The sequence below is a fragment of the Carassius auratus genome, unplaced genomic scaffold, assembly GCF_003368295.1.
Source record: "Carassius auratus strain Wakin unplaced genomic scaffold, ASM336829v1 scaf_tig00017026, whole genome shotgun sequence".
Taxonomy (NCBI): domain Eukaryota; kingdom Metazoa; phylum Chordata; class Actinopteri; order Cypriniformes; family Cyprinidae; genus Carassius; species Carassius auratus.
The window spans coordinates 217,984-233,011 of NW_020524730.1; the positions used below are offsets into that span (position 1 = coordinate 217,984).

The 15,028-nt window shown below is 37.7% G+C and overlaps 1 protein-coding gene across 6 annotated transcripts in view; it reads right to left on the minus strand.

Moving 5' to 3' along the window:
* Positions 1–15,028, minus strand: part of LOC113075386 (protein diaphanous homolog 2-like) — a 335,815-nt gene that overhangs the window by 207,717 nt on the left and 113,070 nt on the right. For all 6 annotated transcript variants that reach the window (XM_026248089.1, XM_026248086.1, XM_026248087.1 and 3 more), the window contains 5 exons: positions 6,681–6,755; positions 6,488–6,557; positions 5,704–5,840; positions 3,823–3,931; positions 1,012–1,122 (listed from right to left, as the gene is read on the minus strand). In XM_026248089.1, the coding sequence (XP_026103874.1) occupies positions 1,012–1,122; positions 3,823–3,931; positions 5,704–5,840; positions 6,488–6,557; positions 6,681–6,755 (502 nt within the window). The remainder of the gene's footprint in view (positions 1–1,011; positions 1,123–3,822; positions 3,932–5,703; positions 5,841–6,487; positions 6,558–6,680; positions 6,756–15,028) is intronic.

Below are 15,028 nucleotides of genomic sequence, written 5' to 3' on the forward strand. Positions count from 1 at the left end.
AAAGAAAGAGAGGATAAAATAGGTGTGCTTTACAACTCCACTATGAATCACTGCTGGTGTAGTTTATGGATGGTGAAAAGCCAAATGTAACCCAATTTCTGTAGTTATCAATCAGTGGACTATACTTCAGGCATGCCATCTGTCTTAAAGGAACAGCCAATCAGAGAGAAAGAGAGCTTGCTATGCCGCAGTAGGAGGCAGGACTAAGTCTCGCACACACACACACACACACATCCATCTCCTGAAATGTGTATTTTCATTTCATCAGACACCATTTTCTATCTCTCCTTGAGGATTTAGTGCATCTCATTTGTCATTTCACTTTGTTTCTTTCCCTTTGCATTTGCCATTTTGAGGATACTAAAACCTGGAACCTCATTATTCACAATTAGAGAACAATGTCATATTTAATTGTCCTATTAAACTTTCAAATACATTATTCATAAATTACGATAAGCTCATCATATGCAGGGGTAGATTGAGATAATTATAATAATTGCAGTAATAATAAGGGGAGCAGTCAAAATGACTTATTAAGAGTGACGAAATGTCCACATAAATGAGATGGTGAGTGATGTGCTGGCCTGGTTGTGGGCTTTGTGATTGATAATGATGTGTGCGGGGGTGAGCTGTACCATTACGGGAGAAGGACACCAAACCAGGGCACATTTTAGCTGTTAGTTTTGTTCATTTGTTCAAAAGTTTTTATTTGTTCCATAAAGCGATTTTTCAAACTACATATTTTTTTTAGCTTTCACTGATGTTTTAATCCCAAAATCTGTCATTTGATTACAAAAATCCTATTGTACATCTGTAGTTTAAGCATCTTTCCATGTATCTACTAACTTACCTTTACCACAAAAGAAAGCCTATTGAGCATATATTATATTAATTATATTATAAAAAATAATATATTATAAACAGCACTAAAATCGAATAAATAATGATTGTAACGAAGTACAAAAAAAGTATAAATGGTGAATGAAATGATAAAGCAAAAGTTCTACTCACTGGTAGGATCTTCTTGAGGCCGCAGCGCAGAAACTCATTTCGTAAGTGTATCCTGAAGTCTAAATCATCTGGCGATGTAACGAGGGCATTGATCAGCTGCATGCAGGCCTCCTGTATTCACACACACACACACACCACCATTTAATGCAAGCAAATTCTTAGAATCATCCTTTCAGTGATAAATGATTAAAATGTAGTACTCTGCATCACCCTCTTATTACTACTGCCACCTTAAAGAAAAAAAAATCTATATCACATTACATAAAATGAATTCATAAGGATGGAATGAGGCAGTTGCTGCTGTGAAGGACTGGGAGAGAAAAAATGCTAAAAATGAAGGGAAAAGAAGCAAGTGGATTATTAAAGCTGTCCAGAGGAAGGAGGGAGCAGGCCAGGCTGAACAGTTGTGTATTTTTAATTGATTTATCAGATCAGGGCAGTGGGCAGGGAGGAGTGCTGATGGTTCTTAACAGGCTATAAGGTGGCTCCAGGGAGCCGGCCAGGATGAGAAGGAATGCTCTTCGCTTGGTTGATCAATGCAGAGTAGAAAGATCATTCTTGACGGACATGTGAACAGTCTTCTTATACGTTCACCAGCCTTGGCCTGGGCTTTTGGAGTTGCTGTTGGCCTACATGTTTTATTCTCCTGCATGATTTTATCTGTCAGGAGCAGCTCCATCATTCGGACTCTTGCTTGTTCTGCCTTTGTCTGGCCACAAAAACAGAAACCTTATCTGAGTCAAGGAAAAGACACTGCTTAATACAACATTAATGACATGACAGCCATTTGGAGGAGATGCATAAGTTTGATTTACTTTTACTTTACTATTTACTTTTTTTTTTTTTTACAGGGGATGTTAGGAAGAAAGCTTGAATTAATTCAGTGGAGAAAAACTAAAAATAATAATAAAATTTGCTGATTTTATTTTATATATATATATATATATATATATATATATATATATATATATATATATATATATATATATATTATTCCATTGCATTAAATGGGCAGGCCTAAAATGTAAAAATACAGATGAATAAAAAAAAAAAAACTGTAAAACAGGGCTGGGTGACAGTAAAATGAAACAAAAAATGAATTGAAAAATGCTGCTTTCCACAGCAGTTTTCTTGGGTTCAGGAGCAGCCTGAACCAAAGCATTATTCTTGATTCCTTCTCTCAAAGTCCCAGCTACCCAGAGGCTGCAGCAGGCGAACGCAATGAGGCCCACTTTGCTCCCATCGTGCAACATTATGCCCCAAAATCCCCAAAATTCTTAAACCTTCTCGTATTCCCATTTGAGCAATTATTTCAATTTGAATCATTGAAGAGGCCCACTGAGTGAATCTAGATCTTTCATCGAGTTCTCCCGAGGGCAAATGCATTTCATCATCAACACATTTGGAACGATGTTGCAGAAAGGGTGCTGGTGCAGGTTGCGATACTTATTTTCATTTATGGATTGCATTTGCAATGATGCTCTTCTGCAGCACAGTGCCTGAGGTGAATTCCAGCAGTGTAATTAAAAAACAGTACTGCTGGGACGGTTTTAAGTTTGCTTGCTTGCGTCACTGAGATGGCGTAACGGCAAAACACATTTTAATAAATTAAGTCAGGCTCTGCAGCCCATCGCAGGCTTTAAAAGTGTTCTTTTCTTTTAACCGCCAGCATTGGTGAGGTGTTTTAATTTACTTCACAATTAGCGGCGGTTCTTTTCATTAAAAGCCTTTTTTTAAGGAGGAAAACAAGGCACCAAATCAAAGGGATTCATTCCCCCCTTCTCCTCATGCTAGCCCGGTGTCATTTCACCTTCTTCATTGCTCTCTCAACAGCTACACAAAGATTAGGGATTTGGTTAATGAATGTGTGAGAGTGGCTTGTTGTGCTTGGTCACAGATCACCGCAGGCTGTGGAGAAGCAGAGAATGATAAATACAGGTGTGGTGCTGCATCCTTGCCCTTTTGATTCGGTTCCTCTGAGACCAGCCTGGAGAATGCAGAGGAAAAAGTAAGAAGGGAAGATGATAAATTAACCATCTCTCAAGAAGAGGTTGTTTTATTTATTTATTTATTTATTTATTTTGCTAGTTGTTGTCGCTAGTTTCCGGAGCTCCAAGTTCTTTGCGTGACCTGGATGGGGCTTATTAGGCTTTAGAATGCACCTCCCGTTCCATTAGAATAGCCAGCAGCTAGCTTCAATCTTGTGGTGGAGGTGGCAGGGTTGACAGACGACCACAAAACACAGTGAGAAAAGGGATACGGGGACTTGTTTACATGTCAAACCGAGCCGGGTTGCAGAAGAGCTTTGAGTGACAGATGTGCCAATTTCTACCTGGCTCCAGCATCAAAAAGAGCATTGGGAGTGAAGAGGCCTCACACACTGACTGACACTAAACAGAGCAGATCTATATCTGCTGCCCTGGGCAAGCTGAATTCTACGAATTATTTGAAATAAGTTAAATAAAACATGAGGACATACACCGTTTTAAAAAATTAAAACAAAAAATATGATGCTGATGTGTGTTCTACTTGAATATTCCTTGCTCGTTCAAGAGAATAACAGAAACATCATAAATAGATTCAGACTCAGTCTAAAGAACATGCCCAAAGATATAAACATACCTCAAATAAAATTAAATTGAATTAATAAAACAGCAATATAAAATAACAAAATATTAAAATAAAAAATAATACAAAACTAATGTAATACAATGAAAATGTAATACCATGAAAATTAAAAAAAAATGTATAAGTTGGGTAATAAGTTGGGTAATAAGGGCAGCATTTTTGGCAAAGGGCACCAACACTGACCTGTAGCTGCTGGGCTTCGTGGTTCTCCAGCCCCTCCACTATCGGAGCAAACCTCTCCTTATTATTCCTCTCCGCAGCAATGGTCATGGCTGCCAGGATCTTATCCAGACTAAAGGAAAACAAGACGACAAAAAAAATCGGTGTGTTTAGGTAAACAAGCTTTTTATCGAGACACGATCGTGACATTGGTTTAGAATGTTCACCCGAGTTGGTCTAAGATCGTAATCTCAGTCTCAGACGTTTACAAACTGGAACTGGAACAAAGCCACAGACTTTTATGGAGATTTAGAACTCACTAGGAATATAAAACACCAAAGGAAGCCTAATGTTCTCAATATTAATAAGAGAATCCATCTAGTCTACACTATGTGACGCTGTGTCCGAAGCAGCAACATAAGAGAACCAAAGAGATGCGTTTGGATAAAAGCCCTTATGAAACAAAAATATATTGCAGTATATTGGAAAATATAATGTAATATATTAGCATATATTGTTATATATATTTATTTTTTTCCAATATATTGCAATATATTGAAAGCGGCAATCATTTGTATATTTTGCAATATATTATATAATATATGTATCATCAATATATTATTAAATGTATTCAAAAATATAAAATATTAGAAAATAAAAAGGGTAAATAATATATTACAATATATCACAATATATTTTAAGAAATATATTGGTAAATATATTTTCGTTTCGTAAGGGAGTACAAGGAGTGTTCGTGAGTAAGCAAATTAAGGACTTCACAAGGTCCCATGTCTGTTTTGCTGACTTAAGCACTGGTGGATTGCAGTCCAAGGTAAAAGAATAACAGAAAGTATCATAGACAAAATAAAAACTTCAGAACGAATCATTGCCGGTGTAAAAACAACCCCTTCAAAAAAAAAAAAACACATCACAGTTGTGTCTTAACAGTGTATATAACTAGTCTTGCTCTTATCAGGTTAGGAAAAGAAAATCCCTCATTTTGGATTTCATGTGATTTATTCCTTTAATAGCAAAGCGGAATTTTCAATACCCATTACTCTACTCAATGTCATGATTCTCCAGAATTCATGGTGCAACACAAATGCATTTACTGTCACTTTTGATCAATTTAATTTGAAAAATCCTAGGACATACCAGGGATCTACACCAGATGTTAAGTTTACTCTCACATGTCTCATTAACCCAATATCGGTTTGCTTTGCTTCCTTTGTTGAAGAAACAGCGGAGATGAGTTTTGTCAAGCTAGGTGTAAGATCCGTGTTTTGTGATCCGGATGATTAAGTTGTAGTTGTGAGAGGGCTGTACAGAGTCTTTCATGCTGGTTCAAACATGGCTTCAGAATAAGCTACACCTGCTCAACTCCTAAAGAGGGCTTTGATGTGACAGCACTAAACATAAGTCAGTGTCACTGCACAGCGTTTTAGGCGGAAGGAGCTAGTTTCAGCGCTAAGTGAGGTATCAGAATTTTTACAGCTGTCACACAAATCTCTGATCACCTACATTCCTGTAAAAAACACTAATCTACTCATCTACCACACACCGATTCACTTAGCATAAGTGCAGTCTGTCTGCGTGTGTTTACTGAAACAGATCCCAGCGCTGAAGGTACTGATCGCCAGATAAAAATGATCAGTTGCAAACTCAGCTTTTTAATTATTCAACTACAAAACTAACACAGCACGCATACGCTTAGCCGGGGGGCTTTCTAGCAGGCTAATTTGAGACCGGCATAGTAACGTGTAACCTTATTGCACTGTAATGGGCGCCTGCTAAGAAATATCAGTTTCTGGTCAGGATATATATAAATATATATATAATTTGTATTAGTATTTCATATAGCGTATTTAAAAGTAGATTCTCAAGCCACTGTGCTAATGATCTTACATGTTCTCCTCTCCGATGATACAAACAGCTGACAGAATCTTGACAATCTCAGTCATCATATTAGTCTGCTTAGGATCGATCGCCCTTGCGAGGAGGAGGAGGCTTCGTTCATCCCCCAAGATCCGTTGGAGGCCAAACTGGAAACAGAGACATCTCATTTTACTACAACTTGTAAAAATGTAAACATTTTGCAATGGTTAATTCCTTTAAACTTCAAGCAAACACTATGAACCCCTTGTGTATGGACAAATTTAGGCTTTCTTTCCTGAAAGAGCCAATTAGGCAGGTGTAGATATGTTTTAGGAAAAAATAATTTAAATGGGACAAATAATCATATTCCTGCATCTTTGTCTTCCTCGCAGAGCGTAATGCACTGCACTTGACCACACTTTGTGCAAAATGCAGAATGCATTCACTTGGGGGAGAATAAATTAAATAAAAAAAACATTTACAGTAAAGTGTTTGGAATAAAATAGCATTCATATTTAACACGGCTGAGGTATAAACTGAACAATGTCATTACCATTTAAGCATGAAAGCAGCTTTAGAAATTATTGAATCTGATGATTATCTAGAGTTGAACAAGCTTCATTTGTGTTTAATAAAGCAGCAGGATTTCAATAAGAAATGTATTCATTCTCAAGGACAAATAGAGAGCTGGCATGATTTTATTTTCTTTGATATGTTGCGTAGCAGATTTTTTATTTATTTTTTTCACTCGGCACGTGTGGGACGCAAAATGATATAAACTACTCATGTTGGAGCTTTTAAATTCTAAACACACCTTATTGTTCATGAAGGCCTTGAGGCACTGAATGAGTTTATGCTGGTTCTTCTTGTCAATGTTCTCTTGCCTGAGGGAAAGAAAATCAGTGAGTAAAGAGAAAGATAACAGTTTGTGAATGAGCAATCCAGAAGCACTGAAGAAACGGGGAATTTCTTAAGATGACGACGTCAGAAAGTCCAGCGTAACTTACTGTTTCTTGTCAAGAAGCCTCTCCAGCACATCCAAAAGCAGCCCGAGACCTTCATAGCCAAAGTTATTCACCCAGCTAAAAATAAGAAGAGACAGGCAAAGAACTGCATTAGAATACATAAACCCACGAATAAGTTCATTACAGGTTCGAAAAGTTTGGTTTTGAAGATGAGCTGAGTCCCACCACTCCATTGTTTCTCAACTCTGGAAACAGTGAGATTTCTTCAGCTTTTTTCCCCCCACATCAATATTACTGACAAACTGAACAGGTCATTGTGGCACCTGCAGCATCATACACAAAATGAGTCATTCTCGATCTCTCACAAAATGCCACGTGACAAGAACATGAAAAAATTGCATTGTTCCGTTCCTCACATTTCTGCTGGTGGCTTAATGCGAAGGATTTTCCACATATGTATGAACAGATGGAAATCTGGAGGAAAGAATAAAATATTTATGCATCCTAGAGGAGATATTTAGCTGAATTATTTCACTGAATTAAAAGTAATTAAAACAGTTTTCTTTGGAAGACAATTTGTATGTCTTTGTACTAAAACACTCACAGTTGTCAACACTTACATTTGCCACTTTTTAAAGATTCTGAGCCCTGTAATTCATGTGATTAACACACCTCTGCAAACAGATTCACCTAAGAATGCCACATTGGAAATGAAGTGAAGGCAAATGCAAACGAAAAAACTCTTTGTGTGTGCCGCCTTAAGGCAACTTGTGCAGGCCATGCACTCCAACAGGAAGATAAAGCATTGCATGGGAGATAACAGTAAAACTGATAATGGATTGTGTTAGATAATTGGCTATAAAACACAATGTATCTGGAGACATTACATGATCTGGGGGTGGGGGGGGGGGTAAGAATAGGGAGAGAGAAAGATAGAGTGAGAGAGCTAAGCAGCATGTGATCGCATTTAGAGTACGCCATTAACATCGCTTGTTCTTAGCTCCAGATTGTCAATAAACCCAAATACATGGGGCAATTTGTTGCAATAAAGGACCATACGTCAATGAGTTATTCCTTTCTTTTTGATAATCATAGTGCACAATGCAACATGCATATTAAAGTCATTTGTATAAACCCATATGGTCACACAAGACCCTCAATTAGGGGTGATGCCTGCAGCCTAGGGCAGTTTAAGGCGGCTAAAATGCACTTTTTTACAGATCTGCAATTAAATTAGTCTAAAATTACAAAGACTGAGGCTCACCATGCCATTACTCAAAATTCATTAGCGACCCACCAAACTCAATTTGAAACTTATTACCATTTGCTGTACAGTGCATTATAATGGCCTGATTTGTTAATAAAACATAACAGTATAATGTGCAAAATTTGTACCCATCTGTTTACAGGGGGCTTGTCGTTTATTGTTTCCAATTTTGTCTCATCGCTTTTCAACTGTCTCTTATAAGAAAAAGCACAGTTTGAGGTCTTTGATGAAAAATGAGAACTTCGTGAGCAACCTTACCTAGCCTTGAAATATAAAAGCAGTGCCGCCGCTGTGGAGGAGGCCAGTAGAAATGAGGGACTTAACAAAAACATGGTTGAGTGTATCTAATTCACTTATAACAACAGTGTGGGTTATGGTTTCAGTCTGCAGCAGATGAGTGTTGTTGAGGTAGTGTGGTAAGACCCAGTGAAATCTTAGCCAGCACTGACGCTGTACTACTGCGGTCATGTCACTCAACAAAACTCTAACTACACTCAACCTAAATTACAGAGCAAACAAGATTTTATAGGGAGATGAGCCACCAGCTCACAGTGCAAGTTATGCATTGCAGTAAACACGGAATATTGCTATTCAGGCAATTTTAACCAAGCATTGGTTTTACATTTCTGAGTCATATAGGATATGCACTTAACACAAATATGATGCACAAATAATAAAATTATTGGCAATAATAATTTTTATATTATGGTCGATATTATGGTACTATAAACTACTTTTAAAATTAATGTATTAATTAATACAATCAAAACATTATAATGTGCAGTATACACACACACACACACACACACACACACACACACACACATATATATATATATATATATATACACACACACACACACACACACACACACGTATACATATATAAAGGGTGGGTGATATACCAGTAAACACAATTGACCGGTAGAAATTTGTCAACCGGTAGAGATTTTGATTTATTTTTCTATTGCGGAAATGATCATGAAAGTCTCTTCAAGAATTGTTAACCAAATTGAATTAATAAATCAAAAATTGTTATTCTGAAAACTCTTTAAAAATTCCTGATGGAACTTATGGCTCGAAACACTCATTCTCCTCCAGGTTTTAGGACTACAAATTGAACAGCTCTATAAACTTGTAGCGCAGATAATTCAAATTCAAATTAAGAAAATCACATAAAGCTATGCTCATACTGTACCACTAACAAGGATGAAAATGAAAGGAAATCGCTCTTTCAAAAGATAACCATGCCAGTAAAAGATGATTGAATTAAAGACACCAGCATGGAGTGCTATCAGATGTTTTCTCTCAGCAGTTAGAGGCATCATGCATCATTTTAACACGTTCGAGATTCATTAAGCATCTTTACTTGTCCGCCTGTCTGTCTGCAAGTCAATCTTAGATCACCTGTCAGCTTTTCCTGTAAACCCCTGAGTAAACAATGCATCATTTCCTGTCAAATCAGCTCATCAGTGATCTACTCACACTCTGTGGCGTGGATCCAACAATTTGATGTAGACTTATTCATGAAATATTGATTGGTATAATCCTGGAGTTAAGCGGCAACAAAGCCAGCAGAGTTACCTGACATGAGCAAATACATTTTCTGGGTTAAATGAAACATGCATGGCTGTTAAAGTATACATATTTAACAGCTTTTCCATACACATACTGCTAAACAATCAATAAACTGACAACGCTTAACCATTCAGAGCATAACACCTGTCTCTTTGATGGTGAAATATTGTGTTTACTTTAGCAATGACAAAATATTATTGCCAATTAAATCAAATGGGAAAAAAGGCAACAGTTATGGCAATACAAGTTGTAGTGCAATTGTAATTAGGTTTGACATTCAATTTGCAATCACAGAGACATTATACTGCTATCTTGAACATCACATAATAAATTGCAAATGCATGTGAAAAATCATTAACGAACGAGTGTATTGTATAACACCTCTTGATGCTCTAAAAGTCAGTTAACTGCCTTACGATTACCACAGGTTATTCCTCTGACCCCGTGCCTTTATTTCCAGAACCCTCTAATGTCAACCAAAAGCCTGGCTGACATTGTTATTGCACTTGAAGAAGCTTTAGAGTGACACGCGTCAGTGAGAACACTCTATGAGAGCAATGCCTTTCAAATTGTATTAGAGCTAAGCCATGGACCCTCTGATTGGGCTGCTCGTGGCCTATTCAGCACTGCTCTATTCCACTTGAGGCCCTCTGCTCCTAGCAACAAATTGCTCTCAACATTTCAACCCACCACCGAGCACCAGAACAGTTAGGCACTGACTAAATATTGCAACTGATGCCTTTATGCTGTTCATGACAATGTCCATGACTCTGAGTGATGCTGAAATCACAGGCAGGCTCAAGGCAAGGCTGAGAAGAGATTGACTTCCACGGTAAGAGTGAGTGAGTAAAACATAAAACAGACGGCGGGATATTCATTATATAGTGTTTTCTGTTAACTGTGAGATCTATCATGGATATGGCACATTCATGCTTAAAGGCCATGACCTACTCCAAGAACCAGATGAAAGGTCAACATAAGCATGCAACAAAGATTAGACTGAAAAAAGAGCAACACATTTTAATCAACAGCGTAATAAAAAAAAAAAAACAATAAATAGAACAAAAGATCCCAAGTTTGAGCTACCTACTTAGTAACCACAAGATTTCAAATTGATACAATTTTTGGAATGTTTCCAGACAGTCCTGCATTCTGCTCTAATGAAGACATTATTTTCTGCTCTGCTGTTTATCCCATGACTGTTATTAGGATGACAAGTCAAAAGTGTGCTTATCACTCCCCTCCCTCCGTCGTGATCTGTCTCTTCAAATGAATATGCCAGAGAAAAGTCGTAATTACCTGCGCTGGGTAGTGAGTGATAGAGAGATAAAAATGGAATGAAAAAAGATGCTTGGCTGATTTCATCACAATTGTGATGTGGACAGACACGAGCGGCCTGTGTTCTCACAGAGGTTTTTGCAGACGCATGACAGATACTGGGTTTTGGAGCGTTAAACGGGGACTGAACCCAGTGGCACGCTCGAAGAACAATATCCCTGGTGTCAGCGTTCTGTGATGTGCCTGCCAGACACTTTAGAAGGAAGGCACCGGGGCAAGAACCTGCTCCATTTAAAAGAGCCGCTGTTCCCTCTAATGGCATTTGGATCCCAGCAGAAGTCTCAATACAGCCACAATGACTGCACATCAAACCACATCAATGCCAGCTCCACTTCTCTCTGGAAGTGTAGGCTGTGAATATAGGGTCATGATAACAAAGAAAAAGCGCAAGGTAGCAATGTGTGAGTACATGAGAAAGGAGGGAGCTGTAGCAGGATTAAACGCATTTAAAGTCATTTGGAATCTGCTTAAGTGATGAATGATCAACTGCATTAACTAAATACAATGTTTAGGAAGGCTTCATTGATAGCAGATTTCCAGAAAGCAGTATGTGCAAAAAAAAATCTTAAAAGGGTGACATAGAAAAAGTAAATACAAACATATTTAAAAATTGTAAAAAAAAAAAAAAAAATACATACATTTTATTGTTTTGTTGTAAATTGACTTTTTCTTGTCTGCTGCCTTTAATGTAACAGCTCAGGATTGTCGCTAATGCAAACGGATAGCTTTCTCCAGATATTAAAAACCTCCTTGTCCATGTCTCCCGGTCTTCCTTCAACACTTTCTCACGTTAATGTGCAATCATTTTAATGACCATTTTAATCATTTTAGTGTTAGCGCGAATCAAATCAGAGCTTCATTTCCTGCGTGCTAAAACGTTCGCTTTAGCTATAGTGTAGCTGACGTGATCCGAGCCACTCGGGACAGTTTAACTTAATTCACCAGAGCCCATAAATATTTTAGACTTCAGTTCAAACATCTGGAATTATTGATCTGGTGGTGAAGTATGTCAGAGAGCGGGCGGACAGGGACAAGGCAATCAGTCATGACAGTCACCTCGCATTCTAATGGATTAGCGATTCCCTCGTTCAGAAGTCAATGGCGGCGTGTTTGTGTGTGTGCTCACAGCAAAGGACTGATGTGGGCTGTCACTCAGAAACAAGTAGGTCACCTGCTCCTCAATCTCCTGAAGACCCAAATAACTCAAAACATCAGATACACAGAGTGCTAGAGGAGTAATATGGAGCACTAACTTATATAATCTATCCATCTATATCACACTGTCACGGAATTGCAGAATTGCACTGAAAATAAAATAAAAAAGACAAAAGAAATCCATATTAGTCAGATATCGTAGTATGTAATTTCAGTGTAAGACAAGCCCCTAAAAACCGAGAAGGCTTGACAAAACAATTAAGGATGCGGTGAAAATCAAAGACAGCCCAAAGATATTGAATTTAGCATGGCAGAATACTAATTTTCCCCCATGTACCTGTGCAATACCATTTCTCACTTAAATCAATATGGAATTCAAATCAGATATCTGAATTATGTATGGCTTGCTGCAGGGCTCCGCAGATACAGCTAGCTGTGAGGTTAACAGATGGTGGCATAAAATGAAATGGGCATCCCGCTTAAAATATACCCAGTCACCAAGGACATCAGGATTGGTGGGTTCCTTTACTGCTTTGGAAAAAGCTCTTCTGTAGTGGCAGATGTGACCACTGCTTCTATTAGACCCTATATAACACAGTCTCAGGTACACTGGCTCGCATAAACACAAAAACATTGACAGGGCGTGCAGGGCTATGACGGCTATGATGCGTGATCAATAATCTTCACGAAAAACACAGCATCTATTTTTACAAACAGCTTAGCCACAGTATAAGAACAAGTACGCAAAATCAAACTCTGGGTCTTGCATAGTGCTAAACAACATAATTAGTAAGTAGCGTATATTTGCACAAATGACAGCCAGAAATAACTTCACTTAAGAACATATTAAAATAAAAACAGAAGAAAACGGTTGTTAAAAAGTGTTACTTTCTTCACTAGGCCACAATGAATGAGCTGAACAGATCAAATCTCACACTGTAGCCGTGCAAGTACGAATTGATCATTTGTCCGACTTCAGTCCTTTATTTCTCCTTGACACGGACTGGATCAGGGGAGCTGATCCAGAGCCTAAGGGCCAGAACTAGGTTTCTAATAACATTTGCAGTGGAGAGAGAGAGAGAGAGAGGGAGAGGAGAGAGCAGAAACTAGTCGCACAGCACAGGAAAAATGTAAAACCTTAGCAGAGCGCTGCAAACTCTGCCTCACTCTGGTGCCAAGACGGTGTAGACAATTTATTTCACGGAACAACAGATGAAGTTTTGATAACTTTCTTGGGTTAACTCAACATACAGCAGCTCTAAAGATATTCAATGTTTTACCTCAAAATACTGCAGCCTGTCTGCTTCAACTCCTCTGACCTTGACGGTGAGGAAAGTACATCTCAGGCCCACAAAGTAAAATATGATCAACAGACATCATCCAGACAGTTATTTCCCAATACTTATACACTATTAATCAAAGTTGTCTTCTGATGCCCCTGCTCTAAACAGTCTCAGCCAAACATACGCCAACAAGCACTTACACACACAAACCATTCCTTGTTTAAACGTTCCTATATAAAAAAATTAAAAAAAATAATACTATATATAATTCATTATAGTGCCCTCCAAAGGTTCTAAATGCCCAAATCAAAAAATGCAAACAAACATCATAATATCAATATTAAACCATTTGCAACTGTGATGCCTGATTATTAGAGAATAGGTTTTCCAGAATTTAGATGATTGGGTTAGCATGTCTTTATAGATTAACTGATAAACAGTAGTTCTGTTATTGTTAAATAATTACTATAGGACTATTATATAATTATAATTACTATAAAATTATACAAATATGTTTTCATTAATTCATTAAAGTTGAAATAAAATACAAATATTTTTTTTTACATAAGTTCAAATAAAATACATTCTAAAATTACTAGAACTGAAATAAGTATAAATCAAAGCTAAATAGAAATATGAGGGGAAAAATTACAAACACAAACAGCAAAAGGATAAAATCAAAAGCTAATTCAAAAGTACTGTATATTAATAGTACTAAAATACCACTGAGTGATAGCTAATTAAGGTTAGCACACAACAGATGAATTAGAACAAAGTTTAGAGAAGGCTTCGATGCATACTTTGTTTTTATTATTTATATATAAAAAAAGAAAAATTCATAGTTTGTGTTGTCCCTTATGCAATCCATAAAATTATAAAGATTTATGCTGACATTGTGAAAAACCCAACATTGCCTAGGGCATTTCCAAACTTTTGGCAGGCACTGGATCATAGCTATTTCTCTCTCCTCATCCACCATCTTTTATACACACACACACACACACAGTGCATTATGGGACTGCCTAACAAGGATGCATTTTGCCTAATTTATTATGTTGCCTCCTCGCCTCTATGGAAGCAGCATAATTAAGATGCTTACCTTTTGGAATGGACAGAAGCCCTGATGCCTTAAATGCTGCATCCTTACACATTCACTAGATTTTGGAACAGAGCAATTGATTCATAGCAATAGATTCATCATACAAAGTGGCAATACATGTGGATGTGCACTTCTAAGCAGTCTGGTGCTTAAAAGAAAACAAATCGTGACACCTGGAGCGTAATTTTTTCAAAGTCTACCATTCGGTGCTCTTTCAAAAACTTGAGTAGGGCTCATAGACTGTAAAAAAATATGGACGTAGTGTCCGTGATGTCACCCATAGACTCCTCAATAGAGGGTTTGAAGCCTAAAGTGTGCAGAGCGGGCCATCGCCATCTTGGAAGCGCGTCACCGCGCGACTCTCCCGGATAATCGAAAATGGGCAAAAAGGCGGGAGCTGATTGCTGAAGCCACACCCACCTAGCGCGACTGCATTGTCAGCAGCGCCAATCCACCTGTCACTCAAGTGGTCACGCCCTTAATTATGCAGAACTTTAAGGCTTAATATAATTTTAACGGATGAGTTATAAAAAAAATTCACCCCCCTCACAGTTGTCATGAAGGGCAAAATTAGCAATATAGACCAAAATCATTTTTTGAACCAGGCTGTAAACATGTTTTTTTCTGCTGTAAAGTTGGGCATTTTAACATGGGGAGTCTATGGGACTGA